This window comes from Puma concolor, chromosome D3 (genome assembly GCF_028749965.1).
Source record: "Puma concolor isolate L17-30 chromosome D3, mPumCon1.1.hap2, whole genome shotgun sequence".
Lineage (NCBI taxonomy): Eukaryota > Metazoa > Chordata > Mammalia > Carnivora > Felidae > Puma > Puma concolor.
This window is the reverse complement of record NC_141678.1, coordinates 48,721,916-48,749,417: the sequence shown is the minus strand read 5'-3', so window position 1 is coordinate 48,749,417 and position 27,502 is coordinate 48,721,916. Positions and strand designations below refer to the sequence as shown.

Below are 27,502 nucleotides of genomic sequence, written 5' to 3'. Positions count from 1 at the left end.
CCTAGAGATCTCACTGGTCTGTTCCCAAGTAGATTTTCCCAACAGCCCTGGCTCTTGGCTCTGCATGGGCCTTCCTGCTGTGTTGGACTTTTGCTATCCCTTCATTCATGCTTTATCTAATTTTGAGTCTCTCATGGTTGCTTTGTCTTTTTCCTTTTTGTTTAACATTTTTGAAATGAAAAAGTCATGTAAAAAGTCATTGTAGAAAGGACATCATAGGGTGTAAAAGTCTATAGACGTTAAAGCAAGTCACATTTTACTTTCCATTCTTAGGCTTCTCTCCTTTCCACAGGAGTAACTACTTTTAATGGTTTAGTACCTGTCCTTCCAAACATTTTTTGTGCATTTGCACAAAGTGCACTTTTTTTTTTTAACGTTTATTTATTTTTGAGAGAAAGACAGAGCATGAACAGGGAGGGGCAGAGAGAGAGAGGGAGACACAGAATCTGAAACAGGCTCCAGGCTCTGAGCTGTCAGCACAGAGCCCCACGCGGGGCTCGAACTCACGGACCGTGAGATCATGACCTGAGCCGAAGTCGGACGCTTAACCGACTGAGCCACCCAGGCGCCCCAAAGTGCACTATTTTTAATGGGTTAGAATTTTCTAAATGGAATGGCTGGGTCAGAGACCATCCCTAATAGCCAAATTACCCTGCAAAAAGATTGTATTCGTTTGCTTTCTCCTAGCCAGGTTTCAGAGGCTTGGTTTTCAATACCCTCTGCCAGCACTGGATATTAGTCATCTTTCAAAAAATTTTGCACATCTGATTGGTGAAAAGTGGTATTTTTTTCTAAAAATTTTTATTTTGAAATAATTTAACTCTTAGAAAAAAAAGTTTTAAAAACAGTGTAAGAAATTCCTTATGCCCATCACTGAAATTCCTTAAATGTTAACATATTATCTTACTTGCCTTATTACTCATTTCCCCCCCCATATCATTCATTTCTTCTCCATATCGTTTCTCTGAAATATTTGAAAATAAGTTGCAGCCATGATTCTCTTATCTTTAACTACCTCAGTGTGTATTTTATAAAAACAGACACAGATACTTAAATAATCAGAGTATAGTCGTTAAAATTAAGAATGCAATACTGTTACCTAAACTTCAGACCTGTTTAAAATTTTGCCGATTGTCCCATTAGTATATATATATTTTTTGGTCTAGGATCCAGTGCAGGATCAGATGTTTAATTTAATTGTCACATGCCTTAAGTATTTGATCTGGAACCAGTCTTCAATCTGTTATTGTTCATCTTGTTGATGTTGTTGAAGCGTACATAGCAGTTATTTTGTGGAATGTCCCTCATTTTGGGTTTGACTGGTGTTTTCCTTGGTTAGATTCATGTTACGCACTTTTGGCAGGAGCATCACAGAAACGATGTTGTGTCCTTTTCAGGGTATTCTTAAGTAGCCATATGAGTGGGAGCCATGGGAATAAGAATTTCCTCCCAGTATTTGTGAGAATTTTAATCAATTAGGATGATACCAGTTTCTCCACTGTGAAATTATTATTTTTTTCTTTATAATTCATATGTGTATCTTGCTGGGGAGATACCTTGAGACACACATAAGCTGTTTCGTACTTTCCCTTTCTTTCCTCTCATATTTTCACACATTAATTTTAGCACCCACCATGCAAGGATTCTTGATTGAAACAGTTATTACTGTGGTGGTTGCCAAATGGTGACTAAGTCCATCATTCCTTCTACATTTATTTGAAATCCCATTTTAAGAAAAAAATTTCTCGTTTCCTGCCTCCATTCATTCGTTTATATCTGAATGGACTTATGGGTTCTTAACTGTATTCTTTAGGTTATATGTAATTCTATTTTCTTTCTTAAATTGTTTCTGATGTTGGCCACTAGAACCCCTCAAGATGACCTCTTGGTAAGCATCCATTATTTTTTGAGCATTTTCTTATTTTCTTGCACTACAAAATGTTCTAGGCTCATCTTGTACTTTTTCCTTTCCCAGTTTGGAATCACCCATTTCTTCAAAGCCCTGATTGTATTTTAGAGAATGATATTTAGAAACTTAAGTCTGAGTACTAGGATATTTTATTTTCTAGTCACTTGTACGTTTTGTATTTTATATGACCATTTTCATTACTTTATGTATGTTGTTTCATATCTGTTTATATTTCCAAATATTCTTTTCTTTAAGATTTTATTTTTAATTAATCTCTACACCCAATGTGGGGCTGAAACCTATAACTCCAAGATGAAGGGTCACATGCTTTTCTGACTGATCCAGCCAGGTGCCCTTATTTCAAAATGTTCTTTAAAAAATAATTAGCTGATCTATTTCCTTAGTTTAACTATGGATAGTAATCAGTAGGAAGGAGTTCGCTACCTCAGATCAGCCATGGGATAATAAAAGTTGACAGGTTCTGATTAGAATACTTATTTTCACGTATGGCTTTTTAAACTGCCAGATAGCCAAGGGATTTTGTGGTATAGGACTGACTGAGTTTCTTAAAGGAGCCAGCTATACATGACATGGATGGGAAGTGTTGATCTAGAATCAGATTTTCCAACTTGAGTCAGCAAAAGTTTATACTGTTTTGTTCTTTATGTTCTCAGCTTTTTTGTGTATAATGATAATTTCCCCCTTCTTTGCATATTGGAATAGAGCTCATTTTCTCATGTATTTTGTGCAGATGGGGCTTAAATTGATTTAGATAGTCTTATACTTTGCTCTTCCTGATAGATTTAATTTCATTCTTAGAGTTCTTTAGTCTTTCTTTTTCAATTTGTTAGTGTTGTTTTGTGAGTGAAGAGAAAAAAATTCCTTGTCTCAACCTTAAATGTTCTTTTTTCTTGCATTGGGAAAAGGAAAAGGAAAATGAAGAGGAAATGAATAAATGACAGGCATCTGGGAATTGGTAGTTCAGTTTTAATTAAACAGTTCCTTAAGATGTGATAACTTTGCCTGAAACTTTTTAAAATATAAAATAAGTATTTTTATGAAAGCAGCATATGAATTGTAGAAAATTAAAAAACACAGATAACATAAAAATGAGATCTCAAATACTGTATTCTCACCACCTAAAGATTTTTCACCAGTAGCATGTTTGTATATATTGCTGTATTTTTATCTACATACACGCACACACAGTCATGGTACACTGAATAAAATTAGTAAATCACTTATGGAGCTCATATGCACAGGTCCTCTTCTCTTTAAATTCTGATAACATACGTGTGAGAATGTATTAAATGTATTATTATTATTATTGCTCTATGGTAGTGTTTGATTTGAGCATTTTCTATATCAACTTCTATATTTACTTAAATCGGCCCTTATTTTTTTGTGTTTTGTCATGGGTGCAACTTTCGGAGGGTCCTGTAAGTGGTTTTCATGCAAAAATTTTGTAATAATCATTATGTAAAAGAGTTTAGTTTTAAATCTCCATTATGGAAGATAACTTTTATTCTATAAATTATATTTCTATTATAAATACTATCTTCATAGTTTCTTGGTGAAGGTTTTTTGTTAAAAATGAGATCTGACTTTCTCGGATTTTTTAATTACATAAATAAATTTAACAGTGGTTATTTTATGTTGTTCAAGATAATTGGTGGAGTGGTTCTTAGTGGAATCTTTGGGAAGTGTAACTGCCTCTCATGGAATAGGTTAACAATTACGGGTGTACTGGAATGTCTGTGAGTGTGTAGTAGGAAGTTACCATCATCCAGTGTAAAATGTTGAAATGTTTATATCTGCCCTTATCAGCACTCAATTTTCTTTTGTTAATGTAGACTGTTCTAGAGATAATAAGCATGTACATTAAAGTAATACTAAATCAGTGATAAATGTAATAGTGTTTGAAGTTTAGGAAAATGTTTCTTTAGTATTTATAGAAGAATCTGCTTTTTATTATCCTTTCATTGGGGTCAGCTGAAGCCAAATTCTTCTGGAATATTTGTTTATTGCTTTTTGGGTGACATATACACAAACTTGTAAGAGAATATGTATATATACTACCTTTTCATTACTGTTCATCTTTGAGTCTTGAATGATCTTAGAAAAAGCTTATTAGATGAATGCTGTAAAAATAATGCAGTTTTACAAAAAAGAAAACCTACTGAATATTGGTAAGATACCTTATATTAAGTAAAAAGATTTAGGGCTATTGGGACAATTGGAGTAATTTGAATGGGTTCTGTGGATTAGATGATATTACTGTCCTAATTAATTAATTAATTAATGTAAATTAATTATCAGTTGATTAATATCAACATTAATTTGTTGTACTGTGGTTGTATATGAGAATTTCCTTGTTTTGGGGAAGTTGACACTGAAGTGTTAGAAGTATTATGTTTGTAATTGATTCTCAGAAGGTTTTGAAAAAAGTATGTGTGTGCTTGCATGTGTGTGTATATTGGTGTGTGTTTAGATATGGAGGAAGACGTGAAATGCCAATGATTGGGGAGTATGGGAGAAAGATATTTGGGAGTTTTTTATACTATTCTTAAAACTGTAAAATGATTTCAAAATTGAACGTTAAAAAGATTTAGGTTGGGGAAATGGCTTAAAAATTAAGGTACTCCATAATAGATGCTCTATTTATAGATATTTAGAACCATAAGGGACTTTGGAGATCTACTTTAACTCTCTCATTATCTTACAAATGAGGCTTTAAGACCTTGGCAGATTAGATTTAACAGTATTTTAACATTGACTTGTTAAGGACTAATCAGCATTACTAACATTTTTCCTTAAAGGGTTAGTTAGAGGAAACCATAGTCCCTTAGTAAGGTTTGTTATTTTTATTTTTGCAGGGTGGTCAGCAAATCTCATATCTGAATACATTAAAGCCATATTAATACTCAGAGAAGAAAAGAAAAACCTCATGGAGTAGACTTTGAAATGGGTTATATGTTCTAATTAAAAATGGCAAGATTGGGGAACCCTGTATCTTAAATTCCATTCAAGAGCTCTACAGAATAATGAAATAGTTCCAGCTAGTGGTGCCTGTTAGTGCTGTTGTAAGAATTTTGACAACATAATTAACCATTGTGAATAGATCAGTACAATTTAATCATTTCTGGTCCTTATAACAAACATGCTTTCTGATTGAGCAACATAGGGTAATATGTGAGGAGAAGCGTTAACAGCCTAAATTATTTTTAAGCAAGAATAACAAAAACAAAAGGAAACAAAGGAACTTTGGGAAGTATTGGGTATGTCTATTATCTTGATTTGTGATGATGGTAGTCACAGGTGTTTGTATATGTCCAAATTCATCAAATTGTACAAATTAAATATGTGTTTCTTTGTATTTTAGTTATACCTCAATAAATTTAAAAAAAAAATTAAGAACATAAACTTGTCAGGAAAATTTAAGGTAATTGAGAAATAAGGTTTTTTTTCTCTAATAAGAAAAAAGTAGTGAAACCAGTTCTAATGAAAAAAATAATGCAGCAAAAACTTTACTAGGATTCCTTATATAGCTAGAGAATGACTTCATCTGGGATCTGTATTTGAAGACTTTATTTAGCTGAATAAAGTTCTTTTATCTTATTTTTATTATTTTAACTTGTATTTAATGTTTCTCAGTTTCTAAAACAGCCTGACAGTTTGGTATAGGATTTAAGTTTATATTTGGAGGGTTGACGCACACTAGTAACTGGATCATTACTAATTTGCAGAAGGTTAGCAAAACCAATTCATAAGATCACAATGAACATGTTTAACCACTTCATTGCAGTAGTGAGAATTTGCTGTATTTTTAAAAGTAAATTCTTAATGGTATTGGTGTCCTGTTATTTTGTTTCATATATATATATGTAATTATTTTGTCTCATGCATACATATATGAATATGTATATATGTAATTGAAGACATCTGTTCATTGTCTTCTCTATATGCTGAGCCCCAATAGATGGGCAGTATAACTGTAGCAGGCATAAACTATTGGTCACTGCTGCAGGAGAAGAAAAAATTGTGTGGTTCCTACCTCTTTTTTGACATTTTTAGCAGAGCGTGTTGCCTGTACTTGGCTTTGAAGTTTTTGGCAACATGAAAATGGCAGAGGGAAGGGAATAAACATACCAGTTTTGTTGAATTCTTTCATTCTAGGTCTCTTTTTTAAAAGCACATGTACTATGTATAGAGCCAGTACATTTCTCAGTAATTCCATTTACTAAGCTGTACAACATTAATATTGTACATGTTACTAACTTTTCTGAACCTCAGTTGCCTCACCTGTGAAATGGAGAAAATATGAACTTTTACCTTATAGTGTTAGTTTAAGGACTAGATAAAATATATAGGTATATAAGACAACTATAACAGTATCTAGCAAATGGTAAGATCTGTGTTTATTATTATCTTTGAATGTATTTATTATTTGGAATTATTTTGCAGAGGAACTAGGAAAAATTGAAGTGCTATTGATGTTCAGGTAACATAAATCTTTTATTAAACTCGAGAAATAATTAGAATGCTATTTGTATTTAAGCAGATAGGAAGAAAATTATTTTTAATATTGATATTTGTTTTGTTTTAATAGGTATCAGCAAATGTTGCATACGAACTTGGTCTACCTTGCTACAATAGCAGATTCTAATCAAAATATGCAGTCTCTTTTACCAGCAGTAAGTACCTTTAAAATAGTGTAAAGTAGACCATCTTTATAGAGTTATGTATAGTATAACACATTTTTGTTCAGTGATTTTTAAGTATTGTTTAGTAAATCCTGCCCTCTGAGAACATGAGGGTATTCTTCTATTTGTTCTAAAAGCTTTATTGTTTTGCTTTCGTATTTAATTTGAATTAATTCACCTGGAATTGATTCCCTCCCTGAAAAAGTTATACCCATCCATCCATTCACCCACATACCCACTTGCCTACCAATTTATTTATTTATTTTAATTTGTAATTGCACAAATAATTTATGAATAAGTTTATAGTATTTCAAAGCAAATCCCAGACATCCTATGCTTTCGCTGGTAAATACTTCAGTATGCATCTATGGCAGAGAAGAACCCTTGTTCCACCCAACAAGATTAATCAAAATTCCTTACTTCTTATTATAGCCGGCCTATCTTCAAGTTTCACTGATTATCTTAAAAACATCCAAATGTTTTTTTCTTAATTTATTTAATTTTTTATTTTTTAAAATTTACATCCAAATTAGCATATAGTGCAACAATGATTTCAGGAGTAGATTCCTTAGTGCCCCTTACCCATTTAGCCCATCTGCCCTCCCACAACCCCTCCAGTAACCTTCTGTTTGTTTTCCGTATTTATGAGTCTCTTCTGTTTTGTCCCCCTCCCTCTTTTTATTTTATGTTTGTTTCCCATCCTTTATGTTCATCTGTTCTGTCTCTTAAAGTCCTCATATAAGTGAAGTCATACGATTTTTGTCTGACTAATTTCACTTAGCATAATACCCTCCAGTTCCATCCACGTAGTTGCAAATGGCAAGATTTCCTTCTTTTTGATTGCCGAGTAATACTCCATTGTATATATATACCACCTCTTCTTTATCCATGCATCCATCGATGGACATTTGGGCTCTTTCCATACTTTGGCTATTGTTGATAGTGCTGCTATAAACATTGGGGTGCATATGTCCTTTCGAAACAGCACACCTGTATCCCGTGGATAAATGCCTAGTAGTGCAATTGCTGGGTCGTAGGGTAGTTCTATTTTTAGTTTTTTGAGGAACCACCATACTGTTTTCCAGAGTGGCTGCACCAGCTTGCATTCCCCAAAACATCCAAATGTTTTAGTGATTGTTTGCTGCAGAATCCAAACAAGGTCCACGTGTTGCATTGGTTTGATATGTGTCCTAAATCTCTTTTAATCTATATCAGTTTATCTTTTTTATTCTCCATTTATTTGTTGAAGAAACTGGGTCGCATATTTTGTAGCTTCTCACATTCTGGATTTGGCTGATTGTATCCTCATGGTCCTTTAACATGTTCTTCCATTTCATCTCTTATTTCCTACAAACTGAAAATTGGGTAGGGAGGCTTGATGAGGGTTAGGTTTAGTTTTGTGTTAGGAATATTTCATTGATGGTGCTGTGTATTGTCTATTGTATCACATCAGGAGGAACATTTTGGTTGTTCCATTTTTAGTAATGTTAAGATTGATCGATGAGTACAGCCTGATCAATCTATTATAAAGTTCTCCATCAACTGTTCCCTTAATGGTTTTAGCTGTCATTGGTGCTTGTTGATCAGATCTGTTATTTTATTTTGGGATCACAGAATGATGAATTTCTAATTGTACAGTTCCTCTTACATTTGTTAGCTGTACTTCTTTTAAAAAGAAAAACTTCCTTTCATTAAGTATTTGATTATCCTGAAATAGTCCCTATATGAGAATCATGATAAAGGCTGGTTTCTATCCTCTTATCAATTTTTAGAATAACCAGTTGGCCCCTGGCAATTGGTGAAAGTGACCAGTGTTTTTTTTTTTTTTATTATTGTCATCTAAACGTACAGGTTTTTATATTTTTAATGGGTTTAAGTCCATTGCAGTCATTCTTTATGATACTTCAAGTTATCTCATCTTTGGTCAGTGATCCCTTCTTCATTTGGCTCTTGTGTCCTTCTGACATGATTCCGGTATTCTTGTATAGCTTCTTTTCTTTTAGGAATTGGGAGAGCTATCAGGCTGACTATTTCTGCCCCAGAGCTATTCTGCCTCAGCCATTTATTCAAGCAGTACTTTTTCAATGGGAACTGATAGAGACCACAATTTAGATGTTTGGGACATTGATTATTACTGGGTTTTCGTTGTTTCTAGGTATTTTTGGTGGACAGAACTAGTAAACACGTTTTTTAGAAAAAGAAATAAAGTATTGAATTAGTGATATTTCCCTTCAGGAAAGGTTTTTTAGTTAGCTTTGATTTTATGTATTATCTTTTCTGTCTTATTCTAAAAATCTTGGTACCTTAATGATATTATTATAGTTATTTGGTTTATGCTACTACACATATAAAGTAATTTCGGTATAACAATACCAAGGTTGCCACTAACAATAAGGTGCTCATCCTCAAGATATATTCCACTAGGAATAGATAATCAATAAATTTCTTTTTGAATCAGAAGTAATTTATGTGATTATTATTATGGACTTGATTACCAGCTAGGTAGAATTTATTTTTGTGAATGGTATGAGGAATGGGTTTTATTTCATTTGTTTCCATTTGGATAGATCTCTGTCCCAGCATTATCTATTGGAAAAACAAAACAAAATAACCTTTCTCTATTTTGTTATGCCACCTATATCATATATCAGGTGTCCATATATGTGTGGGTCTTGGATCTCTATTCCATCCCATTGGTCTGTTTTTATAAAGTCCACTATCTTGTCACACTTGTCATAGTCTAATAAATCTTGATGTATGTTAGAAAACTTCTTACTCCTTGTGTTTTTCAAGAATACCTTGGCTGTTGGTCCTTTGCATTTCCATATATGCTTAAACATCAACATGTTCAACATAATCCTGTTGTGATTTTCACTGAGATTACCTTGACTCTAAATTAATTTGGGGAGAATTTATATCTTTACAATATTGAGGCTTTCAAATCATGATCGTTGCACGTATTTTTATTTATTTTGTCCTTTAAATATCTTTCAGTGGAGTTTTAAGATTTTCTCTGCAGAGGATTTGCATATCTCTCATTGGACTTACTGCTAGGCACTTCATATTTTTTGAGGCTATTTTAAGAGTCTTTGTTTTTTAAGTTTTCTAACTGCATTTGCTATTTACATGGAAATGCAATTGATGCTGAATTTCACAGTCTTGTTCAGTTCTTATTTCTAGCAGTTTTTCCGTAGATGCCTTCTGTTTTCTGTATTCACGAACATATTTGTGAATAATGAGTTTTGTTTCTTTCTTGCCAATCCTTACACCTTTTATTTCTTTCTCTTGCCTTACTTCTCTGGCTAGGACCTCCACTACATTCCTGAATAGAAGTGGTGATAGAGGACATCCTTATCTTGTTCCTGATCACAAAGGGAAAGCTTTCACTGTTTGACCATTAAGTATGATGTTTGCTATAGTTTTTTTGTAGATGCCTATCATCAGATTAAGGAAGTTCCCTTCTGTTTCTGTTGTACTGAGTTATATGTTGAATGGATGTTAAATTTTATTAAATACTTTTATTGTACCTAATGAGATGGTCATAAATTTTTTCTTCTTTAATCTGTTAATGTGGTGAATTACATTGATTTACTTTTTAATGTGTAGTAAATCTTGCCTTCTTGTAATTAACCTGCTTTTCATGACCCACTTGGTAATAATGGTCTTTGGTTTGGTTTGGTTTGGTCCTGGTCTCTTAAAAAAAATTGCTGTATTCAGTTTGTTAAAATTTTGATCAAGATTTTTATGTCTTTGTTCTTGAGTGTAATTGATCTTTAATTTTCCTTTCTTATAATGCATTTGTCTGGGTTTTATTTTGAGGTTATGTTGGCTTTATAAAATGAGCTGGAGAATTTTCCTACTTTTTCTTATCTGGGATATTTTGCATGATAGAGCTACTGTTTCTTAAATGATTGGTGTAATTCTTTAGAAAAACCATCTGGATCTGGAGTTTTCTTTGCGAGAAAGCTTTTGTTTACTAACTCAATTTCTTTGTTGGTTATAGGACAGTTGATAACTTCCATATTTTATGAGTTGCCTATTTTGGTAAATTGTGCTGTTTAGCATTTACTAAGTTTCAAATTTATTGGCATAAAGTTCATGAAATAATCTTTCCAATATCCTCAGGGTCTGTGGTGATATTTTCTTTTTTATTTTTAACATAATTTATTAATGCTTTCTCTTTTAAAATGTTTTTGATCACGCTTGCCAGTTGTTTTTACCTTTTTTTTTGTTTTTAAGTCTTTTCAAAGAATCACTTTTTTGTTCTCAACCCCATTATACTTAAAAATTATTGAGGACTCTGAAGAACTTTATATAGGTTATATATGTTGATATATTTGTAAATTTTCCTCAGTTTTTTAATTAAGACAGAAATTAAAAAATTTTTTATGTTTTATTTTATTTTTGAGAGAGAGAGAGAGACAGAATGTGAGCGGGGGAGGGGCAGAGAGAGAGAGGGAGACACAGAATCCGAAGCAGGCTCCAGGCTCTGAGCTGTCAGCACAGAGCTGGATGTGGGGCTCAGACTCATGACACACTAGATTATGAGCTGAGCCAAAGTCAGGTGCTTAATCGACTGAGCCACCCGCGCAGCCCAGGAAATTTTTTTTTTTAACATTTATTTATTTATTTTGAGAGAGAGAGAGAGCGCACATGCGCACGTGTGAGAAAGAGCAAGTAGAGTAGGGGCAGAAAGAGGGAGAGAGAGAGAGAATCCCAAGCAGGCTTTGTACTGATAGCTGGGAGCCCGATGTGGGGCTTGGTCTCATAAAGTATGAGATCATGACCTGAGCTGAAATCAAGAGTGGGACGCTTAACCTACTGAGCTACCCAAGTGCCCCAAGACAGAAACATTTTTAATTTTAGGAGTTCATTTAAATTGAATAACAATAAACCCACTGCATGTTTATACAAATAACATTCTTTAAAGGAAAAATAACTATATCTTTTAGAACAGATTTAGTGAGCTATGAATAGCATTGTTTAATAATATTGCAAATTTCTTTTAAATGTTTGACTTAACAGAAAATAGCTGTATTCTCTTCACTACTTTTTTTTTAAGTTTTTTTAAAATGTTTATTTATTTTGAGAGAGAGAGAGAGAGAGAGAGATGACGTGCACTCTCTATGGAGAGGCAGAGAGGGAGAGAGAGTATTCCAAGCAGGCTCCACACCACCAGTGCAGAGCCCGATGCGGGGCTCGAATTCACAAAGCTGTGAGATTATGACCTGAGCCGAGATCAAGAGTCTGATGCTTAACTGAGTGAGCCACCCAGACACCCCTCTTACCTATTTCTAATTCCATCTAGTGTAATATGTTTTGGTTGAAATAAAATAAAATTTAATCTCTCACTCAGATACAGAATCAGAAAAGGGAAGACTGTTTTAATAGCCTTTTCAGATTGTTGTACAATAATCATCTTTGATAGTATGGAGATCTCAACAAGTGTTTTTTCTAAAGGTTGTTTGCAGTATGGAATCTGAAACCGTATCAATAGAATTTTCTTATTCTGGTACATTAAAGTTATGGGTCTCCCTGCATTTTGCATTTTGGATGTACCTTCTAATCATGCATAATTTTGTAATATGCTTTGGTCATTTGGAAAATGTAAGTGCCTTGAGTTATGTACAACTTCTAAATATTGACATATTATATGATACCAAAACCCACATTTGATATCTCCACCAGTCTCATCAAAAGTAAGCATTGGGAAGCTGTCAAACTGAAGACAGTAGATACAAGTTTGCCAAATTCCCATTTCTTTTTTTGTTTTAATTTTTTTTTTAATGTTTATTTATTTTTGGAGGGCCTGGGTGGCTCAGTCGGTTGAGCGTCCATCTTCAGCTCAGGTCATGATCTCACAGTTCGTGAGTTCAAGCCCCTTGTCGGGCTCTGTGCTGATGGCTCAGAGCCTGGAGCCTGCTTCGGATTCTGTGTCTCCCTCTCTCTCTGCCCCTCCCCCACTTGTGCTCTGTCTCTGAAAAATAAATAAATGTAAAAAAAATAAATAAAATGTTTATTTTTGAGAGAGAGAGAGAGCATGAGCAGGGGAGGGACAGAGAGAGGGAGACAGAATCCGAAGTAGGCTCCAGGCTCTGAGCCGTCAGCACAAAGCCTGACACGGGTCTCGAATCCATGAGCTGTGAGATCATGACCTGAGCTGAAGTCAGACGCCTAACTGACTGAGCCACTCAGGCGCCCCACCAAGTTCTCATTTCTTGCTTGAAAAGTCGAGTTTATCATTGGCAGCAAATGCTGTCAGTTGCTTTCGAGGCTCACTGTGTTGATTTTTGAGCAAATGTCTGCCAGATACCAAGCCTGGATAAGTATAGTTTAAATGTCCAGCAGTTTTTCTTTCAAGTAAAAATGGTACTCCATGAAAATGCCTGTATCAGCAAGCAACTCAGTGACAGAGTGCTTTTATCTTACTTTGATTTGCAGCAGATATATTTATTATTTTTTCATTTTGTCACAGAATATTTAACTGACATGGAGAATTTAATAAATGAGTACTTTTTACTTCTTCATCAAGGACATTCTTAAGTGAAAATGACTTTTTCTTTTTTCTTTTAACTGTTAGTCTGTGGTAATCAATAATACAGTGATTTACTGTAGAGTTTGGTGCCTTGATTCATTCTAAGGCTCTTGCAGTTACGTCCACTTTTTTACTTTTGCACCATTGTTGTAAATATCAGCATAGCATAAAAATATTGTTATGGAAATCGTTTTGACCTTTTAGACTCTAAAAGAGTCTGGAGAACCACATTTTGTGAACTGTTGCTCTTTTGTATATTTTTGATTATGATTAATTTCTGATCTTTATTTCCTTTTACTTTTGCTGTATTTTGCTTTTCTTATTTCGGAGTTTTGAGGTGAATGCCTACTTTATCAGTTTTCATTTTTTAATGCTAATAATATGCATTTAAGGGCATACATTTCTCTCTAATAGTGTGAATATGTAGTATATTCGTATTTATTCGGTTTCAAATATCTTCTAATTTCCAGTGTTATTTCTTCTTTAAACATGGGTTGACAAATACATTTTTTTAGTTTTGAGACATAATGGCATTTTATTATTTTCTTTTTATTAATGATTTCTGGCTTTGTTGCATTGTGGTTATGTAACATTTTGTATGATTTAGTTCTCTGGAATTCTTTGAGATTTGTTTTATGGTGCAGTGTATGGTCAGTTTTTGTAAGTGTTCCGTGTGTAGTTAAAAAGAATGTGTGGTCCCTTGTCCCTGAATGCAGAGGCCTGTATATGTTTACTGGGTCAAATGTGGTGATCTTGTTTGAATCTTCTATAGCCTTAGTGATTTTTTTTTTAACTTTTCTGATACTTCGTTTATTCTATCAGTTATTGAGAGATGTATGCTTAAAATGTATAATTGTGGATTGTTCTTTTTTCTTTGTAACTCTTCCAAGTTTTTGTTTAACACAACATTTTGAGGCATTGTTAGCAAGTGCATATATATTTTAAAATGTTACAGCTCTGTGGTTCTTTGTAACATATCATTATGAAATAATTTCCTTCTTTATGTTTAATAATGCATCTTGCCTTAATGTCTGCTTATCTGAGATTCATGTAGCTCAGTTGGTTTTCTTTAGCGTTTGCATAGTATATTCACCTTTCCATTCCCTTGTGTTAGAGATAATGTGTTTTATGAACGGCATGTAGATTTTAAAAAATGGTTCATTCTAGCAATCTTTTAATTTGGAACATTAAATCCACCCGTTTATATTGAATGTGATCACTCACGTTTCTGAGTTCAAAGCTATCATCATTCAGTGTACTTTCTGTTTGTCTCCTTTGTTGTATATTCCTTTTTTTCTTTTCTTTTGTCTTCTAAATTATTTTTTTTATTCCTTTTTTTCTCTTCTAAGTTGGAAATCATACATATATATACTTAATATTCCTTCGGTGGTTACTATACAGCTTGTAGTGTGCATCCCAGATCACGGACCCTTGGATGTTTTATTTCTGTTCATTCCTCATGACTCATTCATTGTTGTCATGCACTTTAAATCTCTACATGATTACTCACAAGTGATTCTTACTACTGTTTTTATTTTTAGTTAGTATTCATTAGAGTTATCATCATTGTTACCATTTCTGATACTTTTTATTTCTCCCTTCATTTACAACCTTTTTTCTCTGATCATTCTCTTTTTCCTCCCTAAAGCACATATTTTAGTATTTTCATTTGGACTGGTTTGCTGGCGACAAATACCTTCAGGTTTGTTGTTGTTTGAAAATGCCTTTATTTCAATTTCCCCATCATTTTTAAGCAGTGTTTTTGCCAGGACAGATTATTGTTTTCTGGCTTGTATGTATTGGAAATTTAGTTGTTAGTGTTACTATTTTGAAGGGAATCTATTTTCTCTGTGTTGAAGATTTTTTGCTTCATCTGGAGTTTTCTGAAGTTTTACTGTCCTATCTGTAGGTGTGGATTTCTTTTATTTATCCTGCTTGCTGTGTGTTGAGATTTCTGAAATCTGTGAATTGCTATCTTTTATCATTTTTAGGAAATTGTCAGTTGGCTTTGTAGATTGCGAACGTGCCTGTGGCAAATGAACCCCTCCTAAGTTTGGGCCCACTTCTCTGGATTTTTTCTTCTTCTGAACTTGGCCTGATCATTTTTTACTACCTTGTCTGCTCTTCTATATCTTCAAACATATTATTATTTTTTTTAATTTTTTTTTAACGTTTATTTATTTTTGAGACAGAGAGAGACAGAGCATGAACGGGGAAGGGGCAGAGAGAGAGGGAGACACAGAATTGGAAGCAGGCTCCAGGCTCTGGGCCATCAGCCCAGAGCCCAACGCGGGGCTCGAACTCACAGACCGCGAGATCGTGACCTGAGCTGAAGTCGGACGCTTAACTGACTGAGCCACCCAGGCGCCCCTCAAACATATTTTTAAAGTATCTTTCCAGTTTTTTTTCATTGTTCTCAGTGGAGTTGTTTGAATGTCCTAGTTTATCATTACCTTAGATCAGTCCTTTAAGTATTAGAATTGTATTCTGTTTTGCTGTCCATAGAATAACTAATAGAATATTAGTTACTTTTATGGCTACTCAAATATAACTGTTTGGAGAGAGAACAGACACTTGCAGAATGACTACTATGCATTGAGTCCTTCAGAACTTTTATTTCATCTTCAGAAGGCTTTTGGATATTAGTCCCATTCTACAGCTGAGGAAACAGTCTCAGATAGGTTAATTAACATGCCAAGGGACTCATAGTTGGTAAACGGTAGCATGGGATTTGAACACAGGCCTTACTGAAAGCAGTTTGTGCATTATGGTACCATATCTTGTTGCTACTAGGATGGAATGGAAATAAAATCTTGCATTTGCTCTTGTTGGTGTATCAGTGTAGGATTCGTCCAGGTCTTCACAGAGCTTGAATCTGAATTTTATAACCTGCGACGTCTTGATTATTTTCTTGTGTTATTATGGAAATGAATGCAGTGATCATTTTCATGTTTTTTTTTTTTTTGGTCTAGCATTATTCTTATAATTAGGTATTAATTTTTAAAAAATGTTATGTGACTGGGTCTGCTTATAGTTTAGGGACTAAATGATTGGTTAAAGTGGCAGGTTAAGAATTTAGCTTATCATCATCATGGTGACCTGTAATTAAGTAATTCTTAACCTTGTTTCCCTGTTCTGGCACATCTGAAGATAGGACAGATTCTCAACATGTTCTCATCACTGACAACAATCATGGCAGGGATTCAAGTGTCAGGGTATTAAGGGTGGAAGGGAGGACATTTCCCTTTAGATAGTCTTACTAGAATCTTGTGGGTGGTTGGAAAGTGGTAGTTTGCAAAATGTCCTCTGCTGTTTCTGTATCCCTTCTACTTCCCTTCTACCCACCAATTGCAATTCTTTTTGCAACTTACGATCCTGTGCAAACTGTGGATTTTGTGAGTTTGTCTTGATTTGAAATATTATCTCCATAAAATGTGGAAATGTCTTAAAGTCTTAAACATTACAGCCCCTTGGATATGTCCCATATACTCTCTAGCTACTATAAAAATAAAACATAAAAATGTTTGGTCAGATCATGTGTCTTGAGATTCAGTCACTCATCTTTTGCCCTTCTTGAGGAAACTCTTTGATTCTTGAGATGCCAATGTGGTAAAAGTGAGCTTACCATAGAAATGCATTATGGTACAACAAAATCTCTTAGAATTTACTGTTCTGTTGTCACCTGTTAAGTTATAAACTCTTAAGTGAATTTTTGCATTTGTTTTTTTATAGAATTTTCATTTTTCCTTATAGATTAAATAGGACAATAAAAATCATTACCATTGTGTTCAGGGACAATATTATGTTATTTGACACCACCTGGTTAGGAACCATCACAAAGGAAAGAGACACGTTTCATTCCTAACCATCTACCATTATTTCACTCCTTTAATATGGAGTCACCATTTTATATCCTCTTTTACTAACACATGGAAATACTACCATTTGTAGGGGCGCCTGGGTGGCTCAGTCAGTTAAGTGTCTGACTTCAGCTCAGGTCATGATCTCACGGTTTGTGAGTTCGAGCCCCGTGTTGGGCTCTGTGCTGACAGCTCAGAGCCTGCAGTCTGCTTCTGATTCTGTGTCTCTCTATCTCTCTGCTCCTCCCCTGTTCACGCTCTGTCTCTCTCTCTCTCTCAAACATAAATAAACATTAAAAAAAAATTTAAAAAAATACTTAAAAAAATAAAAAAAAGAAATACTATCATTTGTATATTTTGAAATAAAATTTTTGCCTCCTAATATTGGTCAAAGTTTAATTTAAAATACATGGTCAAATTTTCATAAAAAATTCAAGTATTTTGAAGGTCAAATTGCTTGAGAAGTTGAGTTAACAAAGGAGGAGGAGTTTTTGAAAAAATAGAAATAAATATATTCTCATAGTAGGAGGTATTAATAAGAGAGACTTGAGGTAGTAAAGAAAAGTGGGGCTAGAGAGAGGGAAAAAATCAGCTAAAAGGTAAGTAATTGGATTGGAGGTGAAATAGGAAGTAAGGTAAATTTGGGAAAACCAGAATAATGGAAAAATAATGAATACAACCAGTCTGACAAAAGGGAGAATACTAGTCTGAGAAATTTTGACTCAGAAAAAAAGCTGTATGTTTTGGGGTAAAAAAGTTTTCCAGAATGGAGTTTTTCACTTTACTTCATTAACTAGTTGTTGGAATTGGAAATGTGCTTATAATTATATATAGGTTCAACTTTCAGGTTTTTTATGTCCCCCCCAAAAGAAGAATTATGTATTTATAGTACTAGTCATGTATCTAGGACTAGTCTCCATCTAGCAAACTTCTCCTGTTTGAAAGAAAGTCAGGAATTCAAAAACCAGAAATAAATGTAAAAAGATTTACAAGGAGAAATATAAATTATAAAGCCAGTGCACTATGACTTAGGCATTTTACTTTTTGTTGGGCCCTATGTATTCTTTTCTTTAAAATTTTTTTTACATTTATTTGTTTTTGATAGAGACAGAGCACAAGTGGGGGAGGGGCAGAGAGAAAAGGAGACACAGAATCTGAAGCAGGTTCCAGGCTCCGAGCTGTCAGCACAGAGCCCGACACGGGGCTCGAACTCACAAACCACAAGATGATGACATGAGCGAAGTCAGACGCTTAACCAACTGAGCCACCCAGGCACCCCTGTATTCTTTTCTTATGACGAAAGCATTATAAGTTTGTAACAGAAGCTATTTATTCTTAACCTTATACATATTTTATTAAGTTTGGCTCTTTATTTTTAAGCCCATAGCTGGGAAGCAGCAAGTCAGAAATGGGAGAATATATTCTGTAGGCAGACATACATACAAGCAATGTAACCAGACAGCAGACGTGGCGTGGAAAGAGACTGAATATTTATAAAAAGCTGACATAACTGAGAATATACACTACTCTGGCTTCGTTAGTATATGTGGGGCCCTATTTACCTTGGTAAACCTTGGAGGCATCATTTGAGTATTAGTTCTCATGTTGGTTTTTACTTTCTGAAATAGCATAAACCATTGACATAATTATTTTCATCATGTGGACCAGGAACATTTTGTCAGTAGAAAATATGACTGTGCTATGTGTAAGTCTTTGCTTTCCTTCTCAAATGTACTTCGAAGAAATTGCATTTTTAACTATTAGCCTAATGTTAGTTATTGTTCACTTATTTTTGTTGTCTGCCGGTTTTAGTACATATGAAGTGGTGGGCACCATCAGTTTTAGGAAAGACTTATGAGAGAAAACTTTAAATCAAGGGAAGTTTTTGTTAATTTTTATTGGGGAAAAACTTGGGGGAGACAAGAATCTTTTTATTGTAGTTCATTTTAAGGCATACAGTTTGGAAATATTTCTCAGTATTGAAAGTTTTAGAGATGGAAAGAACCTGGACAATCATAGTCTCGTGTTTCTCTGCCTCGGCTGCATATTTTAAAAGCTTCTTAGGTGATTCTACTGTGCATATAAGAATTGAAGACCTTATATTTCCATGCTTTTTAAATGAAGTATCCGGTGACATTCTGGGGATATACAAAATTTAGGAAAACATTCCTATTCCTGTACTGGCAACTTCATTTGATGTTGTAGACCACAAACCATTTTTGCGAGACGAGGAAGATAATCCTTATTCTATAATGTTGTTATGAGGATTAAATAAAACAATTCATGGTGTCCAGCATGGAGGGAGCTACACAGGAAATAGTGATGATGAAGATGAAGGTAGTACACAGCTAGAAAGTATAAATTGGAAGAAAAGTCAGATTCAGGAGTATTTGAAGTAAGACTGGCAGGATTCAATCACTCAATACATATGAAGGGTAAGGGAGAGAGTGGAGACTCGACCTGCCTTGACATTCACTGAGATTGAGTATATCAGCATGTCTGTTAATTTTAAAAGAAGATTGAAGGCTGTTAGGAATTACTTATCTTGCTTTTCACTGAATTCATTATGAGTATTAAGTTTTTAAAAATTCCTAATTTAACTAGATGTACTTCTTGAATTTTAAGCTTTTTATTTTTTTTTTTAATTTTTTTTTTTTTCAACGTTTATTTATTTTTGGGACAGAGAGAGACAGAGCATGAACGGGGGAGGGGCAGAGAGAGAGGGAGACACAGAATCGGAAACAGGCTCCAGGCTCCGAGTCATCAGCCCAGAGCCTGACGCGGGGCTCGAACTCACGGACCGCGAGATCGTGACCTGGCTGAAGTCGGACGCTTAACCGACTGCGCCACCCAGGCGCCCCTTGAATTTTAAGCTTTTTAAAGATAACTTTTGTTTGTCAGGTATTCTGTACAAAGAATAAAAGTCTGGACTATTAATAAAAATTGATTTAGGGTAAGTACAGTCGTCTTACATTTCGTATTTCCTAAGTTGCCCTTTTTTTTGGTGAGGCACACTTAATGTTCTCAGCAGCCCTCAGGCAGCACTTGCTGAACCTTTCATTCCACGTGCTTCAGGAAAAGTGGTCACACAGAGTCTTCAGATGCGGTGACTGTGCTGGCAGAGCATCTATGTGCTACGGTAATTCATTGGCTGAAATTCGGTATTCCAGAATTCATTGCTTACAGGTTTGACCCACCCGAAGTGAAGGAACGCGTGGTCAGAGCTGTGGAACATCTTACATGTGAGCAGAGTGTACATCATGTGTAAATTTTACCTTAACTTTTAGCATAGGTGATACTTTGATGTGGTTAGAACATCAAAAACTACAAAAAGTCATACAAAATTCTACTCTCATCTCTATCTTACACCTTTTTATGCAAAGAAAAGCCGATATAAACACATGCTTTTCCTTTTTTCTATGCATGTAGAACCTTGCCATAGCACACTGTTTTATTTTTTTAGTTACATTTTTTTTTTTTTTAATTTTTTTTTTTTTTTTTTTTTTTCAACGTTTATTTATTTTTGGGACAGAGAGAGACAGAGCATGAACGGGGGAGGGGCAGAGAGAGAGGGAGACACAGAATCGGAAACAGGCTCCAGGCTCTGAGCCATCAGCCCAGAGCCCGACGCGGGGCTCGAACTCCCGGACCGCGAGATCGTGACCTGGCTGAAGTCGGACGCTTAACCGACTGCGCCACCCAGGCGCCCCTAGTTACATTTTTTAAAAATGAAAGTGTTTACAGGGCACCTGGGTGGCTCAGTTGGTTAAGTGTCCAACTCTTGGTTTCGGCTCTGGTTCGTGAGTTCCTGGGATTGTTTCTCTCCCTCTCTCTCTGCCCCTCCTCTCTCTGTCTCTCAAAATAAATAAACTTAAAAAAAATAGTGAAAGTGTTTAAATTCTTACTTAGAAGTATGGAAAGAACTTTCTTAAATATTGACATCATTTGAAGAATTTTTAAGTTTTGACTGTTTGATAAACATCATAATGTGTGTTTAGTCATTATGATAGACTTTTTTCTCTTTTGAAACTTTTGTTGTTTGACTTTGTGATAGTTTTTTTTTTTTTTTATTTTACCTTTCTAGCTATTCAGCTTCTTTAACATTCCCATCAAATGTTGACATTCTGTTCTTGAACATCTCTTTACCATATATACTCTTTTGGGGAGATTTCATCCATACTCCTGGTTTCTTACATTCCTGACTTTAGGTTCCATGTATACATCGATGACTTCCAAATATGTATCTTCTTGCCTGAGTGGGAAACATGAATACATCTTCCAGTAGACCTATCCATTTGGATATTCCACAGGTCTCCCAACACAGTGTGGGCAAGACTCCATTTCCCTCAGCTCACCCTCTGTTGTTTCCTGTTGCTAAAAGAAAAAAAGCCCACAAGCTTGAATGTTTATACTTCCTATCTCAAGTGAGTAGCATAAACACTGAGTTCTTTTACTCAGAAGTGTTGTGGTCATCTGTGATTTACTCACCTGCTACAGCTAGTTTCCAAGTCTTCCTCTTGTGCATAATATGGTGCTGCACAATAAGAAGCGTCTAATTAAAACATTTTAGTATTAAAAACAGAAGCACGACCACAAGTGAAATGTCTTTTTAATTCTGTATTTGTATGAGATTTAGTATAAAGACATCAATTATATGTCTGATTTTGAGGTGGGGAAGACTTCATTGAGAATAAAAACAAAGGAGGAAACTATAAAGAAGATACTTAATTTCATCCTTTTAAAAATATTTAAAATCTTTTATGTGCCAAAAAGTTCTGTAAATGAAATTAAAGACAACTCTCAACTGATGGTAATACTACAGTGTAATATATGTTATTTTAGAAGTACTGGACATTAAAAAAAAAAAAAAAAGTACTGGACATTTAAAGTACATTTTCCATAGTAGAAGTGACAGGTTTTGCTGTTGAGTGTTAGGAAATGTTTCACAAAGGAGGTGACCCTGTATTTTGTGGAGAACTGAATTATGGGAGCACGTTCTCTGGATTAGTATAGGGAGTATTTTGCCAATATTATTGCCTATCCTGTCATTTCAGAATCTTAGCAAAAATCATGTTAACTCTTTGCTGGATAGTGTATATGAAATTCAAGCACTGTCTAGTTGAGTCCAGATATGTATAGCAATTGGCTGTATCTTGCTGTGAGGAATATAAATATTTGTGTGTATATGTGCATAAATACATTTTTTTTGGCAGAACTGTATTGTTAAATCAGTAAAAGTGGCTTCCATATGTACTAAGTAAGGAACTTAAAGATTGTCTCTTCATCATAATTGAAAACAATGTATCTAGCTCACTTCTCTAAGGAGAAACATTTCTTTGCCATATAATTAAGAAAGAAAAGAACCTAAATGTTGGAAATTAAGTAATTCACTCTTATTTACATGGAATAAGTACAGAAAAGTATTTGTACAGGGCTCTTAATTTAAGCATTGTTTATACTGGCAAAATAACAACAAACTAGGGAGCTAGTCTCAGTATTGGGAGTAGGTAGAAATATAGCTTATGGGGTGCCTGTGTGACTCAGTTGTTAAGCATCTGACTTCAGCTCGGGTCATGATCTCATAGTTTGTGAGTTCAAGTCCCACATCAGGTGAGCTCATGCCCTGCTTCGGGGGAGTACGAATCCTGCTTTGGGTGAGCCCTGCTTCCCTCTCTCTCTTTCTCTGCCCCTCCTGGGATTTTCTGTCTCTCTTTTGCTCTCTCTGCCCCTCGGTCACTTGTGCTCTCTCTTTCAAAAAAAAAAAATAAATGTGTGTGTGTGTGTTGTATATATATGTATATGTGTATATATATATACACACATAAAATATAAAATAAAATAAAAATTAAAATCAAATGTAAAATAAGTTTGTGTGTGTATATATATATATGTGTATATATATATGTGTATATATATATGTGTATATATATATGGCTTATATAGTTGAATTCGTCCCTCTTGAAGGAGATTGAGTTGTATGTTGATCAAGAATAATTCCTAAAGAAGAATGAAAGAAATCAGAGAATAGTGTAATTCTACTTGTAAAAACTGAAAATACATATATATGAATTTTTAATAAGTTTCTGGAAGTATGCATATCAATTTTTAGCAATGTTTCTTATTTGCATGGTTTCTTAGTGATTACACATTAGTTTTGTAATTTATCCAGATTGGTATAAATGTAAAAATAATAAATTCAAGATTAAACAAATACATACACTCTTGTTTCTTAACGGATGGTATTACTACAACCTTAGGAAAGGCTTAGAGTCCTATACTCCCATGTTTTGGGAGTGGATTAGTTGTTTTTTGAAGTATATTGTAGAGAATTCTGGTCTGGGAAGAAGGAAATTATTCTCTAAGATTCTGGACTGTTTAGTAATTAACCTCATTAAGGTTAGACGGGCTTAGTTTTTCATAGTGGAGATAGTCTAATGTTCTATTTGTTATGGTGGAGGTGTTTGCTGTTTCATAAAATAAAGGTTGAATTTCTGGGGAACCTGTTACTAACTGGGGAGTATATTGTTAGTGAGTGAGTCATTCTGGGGTTTAACTCCTTAGGAAGTTTGGAGAATCATCATGCTATGAAAATCAGTGGAAGGCATTATTAGTTATGAAAGTTCAATTGGTCAGATTTTATAGTGGGACTAAATTCTGTATTAGCTCTCTTACTTGAAGGACAAGATAACATGACAACATGATAAGTTTATTAAATTGAGGAAATCATTTAATAAGTTCAAAAGCCTGCATCAGTTCAAGGCTACCCATGATGGCATGCTGACATTTCTTATGGGAATGAATGAGAAATCAGGGAGATCTTTGTGAACTGTTTCAGTTATGTTTAGAGCTCATTTTTGGTGAGACTTACATAGGACTAGGAAGTAAGGCAAATATAATACTGATGAGGGTTTTGGATCCATTCTTGGTTGACCAGTCCAACACTTTCATTTGTATATGTATTGGGCATCAATCAGCTTTTGGCAGTATTTTATACATATGTTTCCTGTTTTGCTTAATAATTATTTTTAGATCTCCTATTTCTGTGTGTCATTTTACTGCCTCCTTGTGGGGAACCATACTAATGACAGTTATACAAATGATAGTTACACAGATGAAGGATTATTAAACTAAAAATTATATTTTACAGTGATATGTTTATATTTTAAAGACACATAGAACATAATTTATAGTCAGAATTGTTTTTAATTTTATAGTAGATCATTTAAGTTTGAGAGTTCATTTATTTACTAAATATTAAGTGGCTACTATGTGTCAGGCAATAGGTATTTTTTGAAACATCAGTTAATAAAATAGACAAATACTCCCATTTTCTTGAGTTTTACATTCTAGCAAGCAAGGCAGGCATAATAAATGATTAAATCATATAGCTTATTAGAAGATAATAAGAACTATGGAAAAGGAAAACATAGGGCAGGGAGAGATGTGTTAGGAATGCTGGAGGTGGAGGATGGAATTTGCAGTATGAGGCAGAGTGGTCAGGAGGACCTCATTGAGAAAGTGACATTTGAGCAAAGACTTGATGAAGAATGTTTTAGGCAGAGAAAACAAACAGTGGAAAGGTCCTGAAGTGAAACTCGGCCTGGCTTGTTCAGGGAACAACATGAAGCTTCTGGCTACGACAGGAAAAAGTAAGGAAGTTGTATGGACAAATCCTGTCTTGTAAACTGTTGTAAGGACTTTAGTTTTTTTCCTTGAAATTGGAAGCTCTTGGAGGATTTTGAGCAGAAGAGTGAACAGCCATGTTTTAATAAGTTCATTCTGTTTCCTGTGTGGAAAATTTATGATAGAGGGGCATGGATCAAAACATGGCATCCAGTTAGGAGGCTGTTGCAGTAATCAACATGAGAGATGTGATGGTGGCTCGTACCAGGGTGGTAACAGAAGGGGAGGTGGTAGAAATGGAAAAATTGTAGGTATATTTTAGAGGTAGAGTGTAAAGGATATCTAAAAATCGAATGTGGGGGGCAAAGGATGAGAATAAGAGAGGTGTAAGGGATGACTCCATGGTTTTCAGCAGAGCAACTGGAATGAGGGAACTGTAATCAACTGAGACTCCTGGGTAAAGGGATTTGGGTGAGCGGTTGTAGTGGAGATACCAGGGATTCGGTGTTGTAGATTTCAGGTTTGAAATATCTGATAGACTTCCAAATGGAGATGAGGAATGTAGAGAATTAGGCAGTGTTGACAATAAAAATCATTATGAAAGTTACCACAAAAATATTGGTCCCTAATCAAATTTGAAATGTTGCTTGTATTTCAAAGTAACTTTTTCATTTAGTAAATATTCTTTTTTTTTTTTTAATTTTTTTTTTCAACGTTTATTTATTTTTGGGACAGAGAGAGACAGAGCATGAATGGGGGAGGGGCAGAGAGAGAGGGAGACACAGAATCGGAAACAGGCTCCAGGCTCTGAGCCATCAGCCCAGAGCCCGACGCGGGGCTCGAACTCACGGACCGCGAGATCGTGACCTGGCTGAAGTCGGACGCTTAACCGACTGCGCCACCCAGGCGCCCCTAGTAAATATTCTTGAGTACCTTTGTTTGATACTAGATGATTGGGGGCTACAGCAATACGCAAGTGTAATCATGGACCCAATCCCTACAGAACTTAACATATGATGCAAAAATCAGACGTTAAGTAATTGCACAGACATTTTATTTTTTTAATTTATTTTGTAAGTGTTTTTATTTATTTTTTGAAAGAGAGTGCAAGCAGGGAAAGGGCAGAGAGAGTGAGAGAGGATCTGAATCAGGTTCAGCACTGACAGCAGAGAGCCTGATGCAGGGCTCAAACTCACTAACTGTGATCATGACCTGAGCCAAAGTCTTGACGCTTAACTGACTGAGACAATACAGGTGCCCCCACAAACATTTTAAATGACAGTTGTAGTGAATGCTATGAAGGAAGGGCACCTAGGACTATGGGGGCAGATAATGAAGCCTGACTATTCTGATAGTCAGGGAAGACTTTCTTGAAAAAGTGACATTTGAGGTGTAATTCACATAAAATAAGATTGACTCATTTTAATTGTATAGGTGAATTTTTACAAATCTGTGTAATTATCACTACAGTTAAGATATAGAATAGGTGTGTCTGGGTGGCTCAGTTGGTTAAGTGTCAAACTTTGGCTCAGGTCATGATCTTGTAGTTCATGAATTAGAGCCCTACATCTGGCTCTACACTGACAGTGCAGAACCTGCTTGGGATTCTCTCTCTCTCTCTCTCTCTCTCTCTCTCTCCCTCTCTCCCCCTCTCTCCCTGCCCCTCTCCCACTTGTGATCCCTTTTTCTCTCAAAATAAATAAAAAGGCTTTTTTTTTTTTTTTTTTTTTTTTTTTTTTATAAGATATATTGGGGCACGTGGGTGGCTCAGTCGGTTAAGCGTTCAGCTTCAGCTCAGGTCATGATCTCATGGTTCATGAGTTCGAGCCCTACATCGGGTTCTGTGCTGACAGCTCAGAGCCTGGAGCCTGCTTCCGATTCCGTGTCTCCCTCTCTCTCTGCCCCTCCCCTGCTCACATTCTGTTTCTCTCTCTCTCTCAAAAATCAATAAACATAAACAAAAAAAATTTTTTTAAATATATAGAACAGTGTTGTTATCGCAAAAAAGTTTCCTGATGCCTCTTTCTGTCCATTTTTTATTGGGTTGACTTTTTTTATTATTATTGATTTATAGGAGTTTTTTATATGTTCTGGATATAAATCTTCTGTTGGCTATGTAATATTTTTTCCCTTTTTTAAAGTTTATATTTTATTTTTACTTTTATTTGAAATTTTTTAACATTATTCATTTTCGAGAGACACAGAGACTGAGCATGAGTGGGGAGGGGCAGAGAGAGAGGGAGACATGGAATCTGAAGCAGGCTCCAGGCTCTGAGCTGTCAGCACAGAGCCCGATGCAGGGCTTGAACCCGTGGGCCGTGAAATCATGACCTGAGCTGCAGTCAGATGCTTAACCAACTGAGCCACCCAGCTGCCTCTTAAGTTTTTAATTCCAGTTAGTTAACATACAGTGTAATAGTAGTTTCAGGTATACAGTACAGTGATTCCATGATTCCATACAACACCCGGTGCTCACTACGAGTGCAGTCCTTAATCCTCATCACCTATTTAACCCATCCTCTCACTCACCTCTCTCTGGTAACCATCACTTCTCTGTAGTTCAGAGTCTGTTTCTTGGTTTGTTTTCTTTTTCCCCCTGTGCTCATTTGTTTTTGTTTCTTAAATTCCACATATGAGTGAAATCATATGGTATTTGTCTTTATCTGACTGACTTACCTTGCTTAGCATTATGGTCTCCAGCTCTACCTATGTCTTTGCAGCTGGCAAGATTTCATTTTTTTTTTTTTAAGGCCGAATAATATTTCATTATATGTATACACGGCATCTTCTTTATCCATGCATCAGTTGATGGACACTTGTGCTGCTTCTGTATCTTGGCTATGGTAAATAATGCTGCTGTAAACATCAGGGT

At 35.0% G+C, this 27,502-nt stretch overlaps 1 protein-coding gene and 1 long non-coding RNA gene across 6 annotated transcripts in view; both read left to right on the top strand.

The window, feature by feature from the left end:
* SS18 (SS18 subunit of BAF chromatin remodeling complex) overlaps positions 1 to 27,502 on the top strand; it is an 89,647-nt gene that overhangs the window by 4,907 nt on the left and 57,238 nt on the right. For 4 of the 5 annotated variants that reach the window (XM_086682665.1, XM_086682668.1, XM_086682666.1 and 1 more), the window contains exon 3: positions 6,519 to 6,603. In XM_086682665.1, the coding sequence (XP_086538791.1) occupies positions 6,519 to 6,603 (85 nt within the window). Of the gene's footprint in view, positions 1 to 6,373; positions 6,411 to 6,518; positions 6,604 to 27,502 lie in introns of all 5 variants that reach the window. The other variant, XM_086682667.1, reaches the window with a different exon arrangement.
* Positions 14,587 to 22,691, top strand: LOC147575554 (uncharacterized). Its single transcript, XR_015242508.1, has 3 exons — positions 14,587 to 19,613; positions 19,862 to 20,469; positions 20,721 to 22,691. It is a non-coding gene; the product is annotated as an uncharacterized LOC147575554 (long non-coding RNA).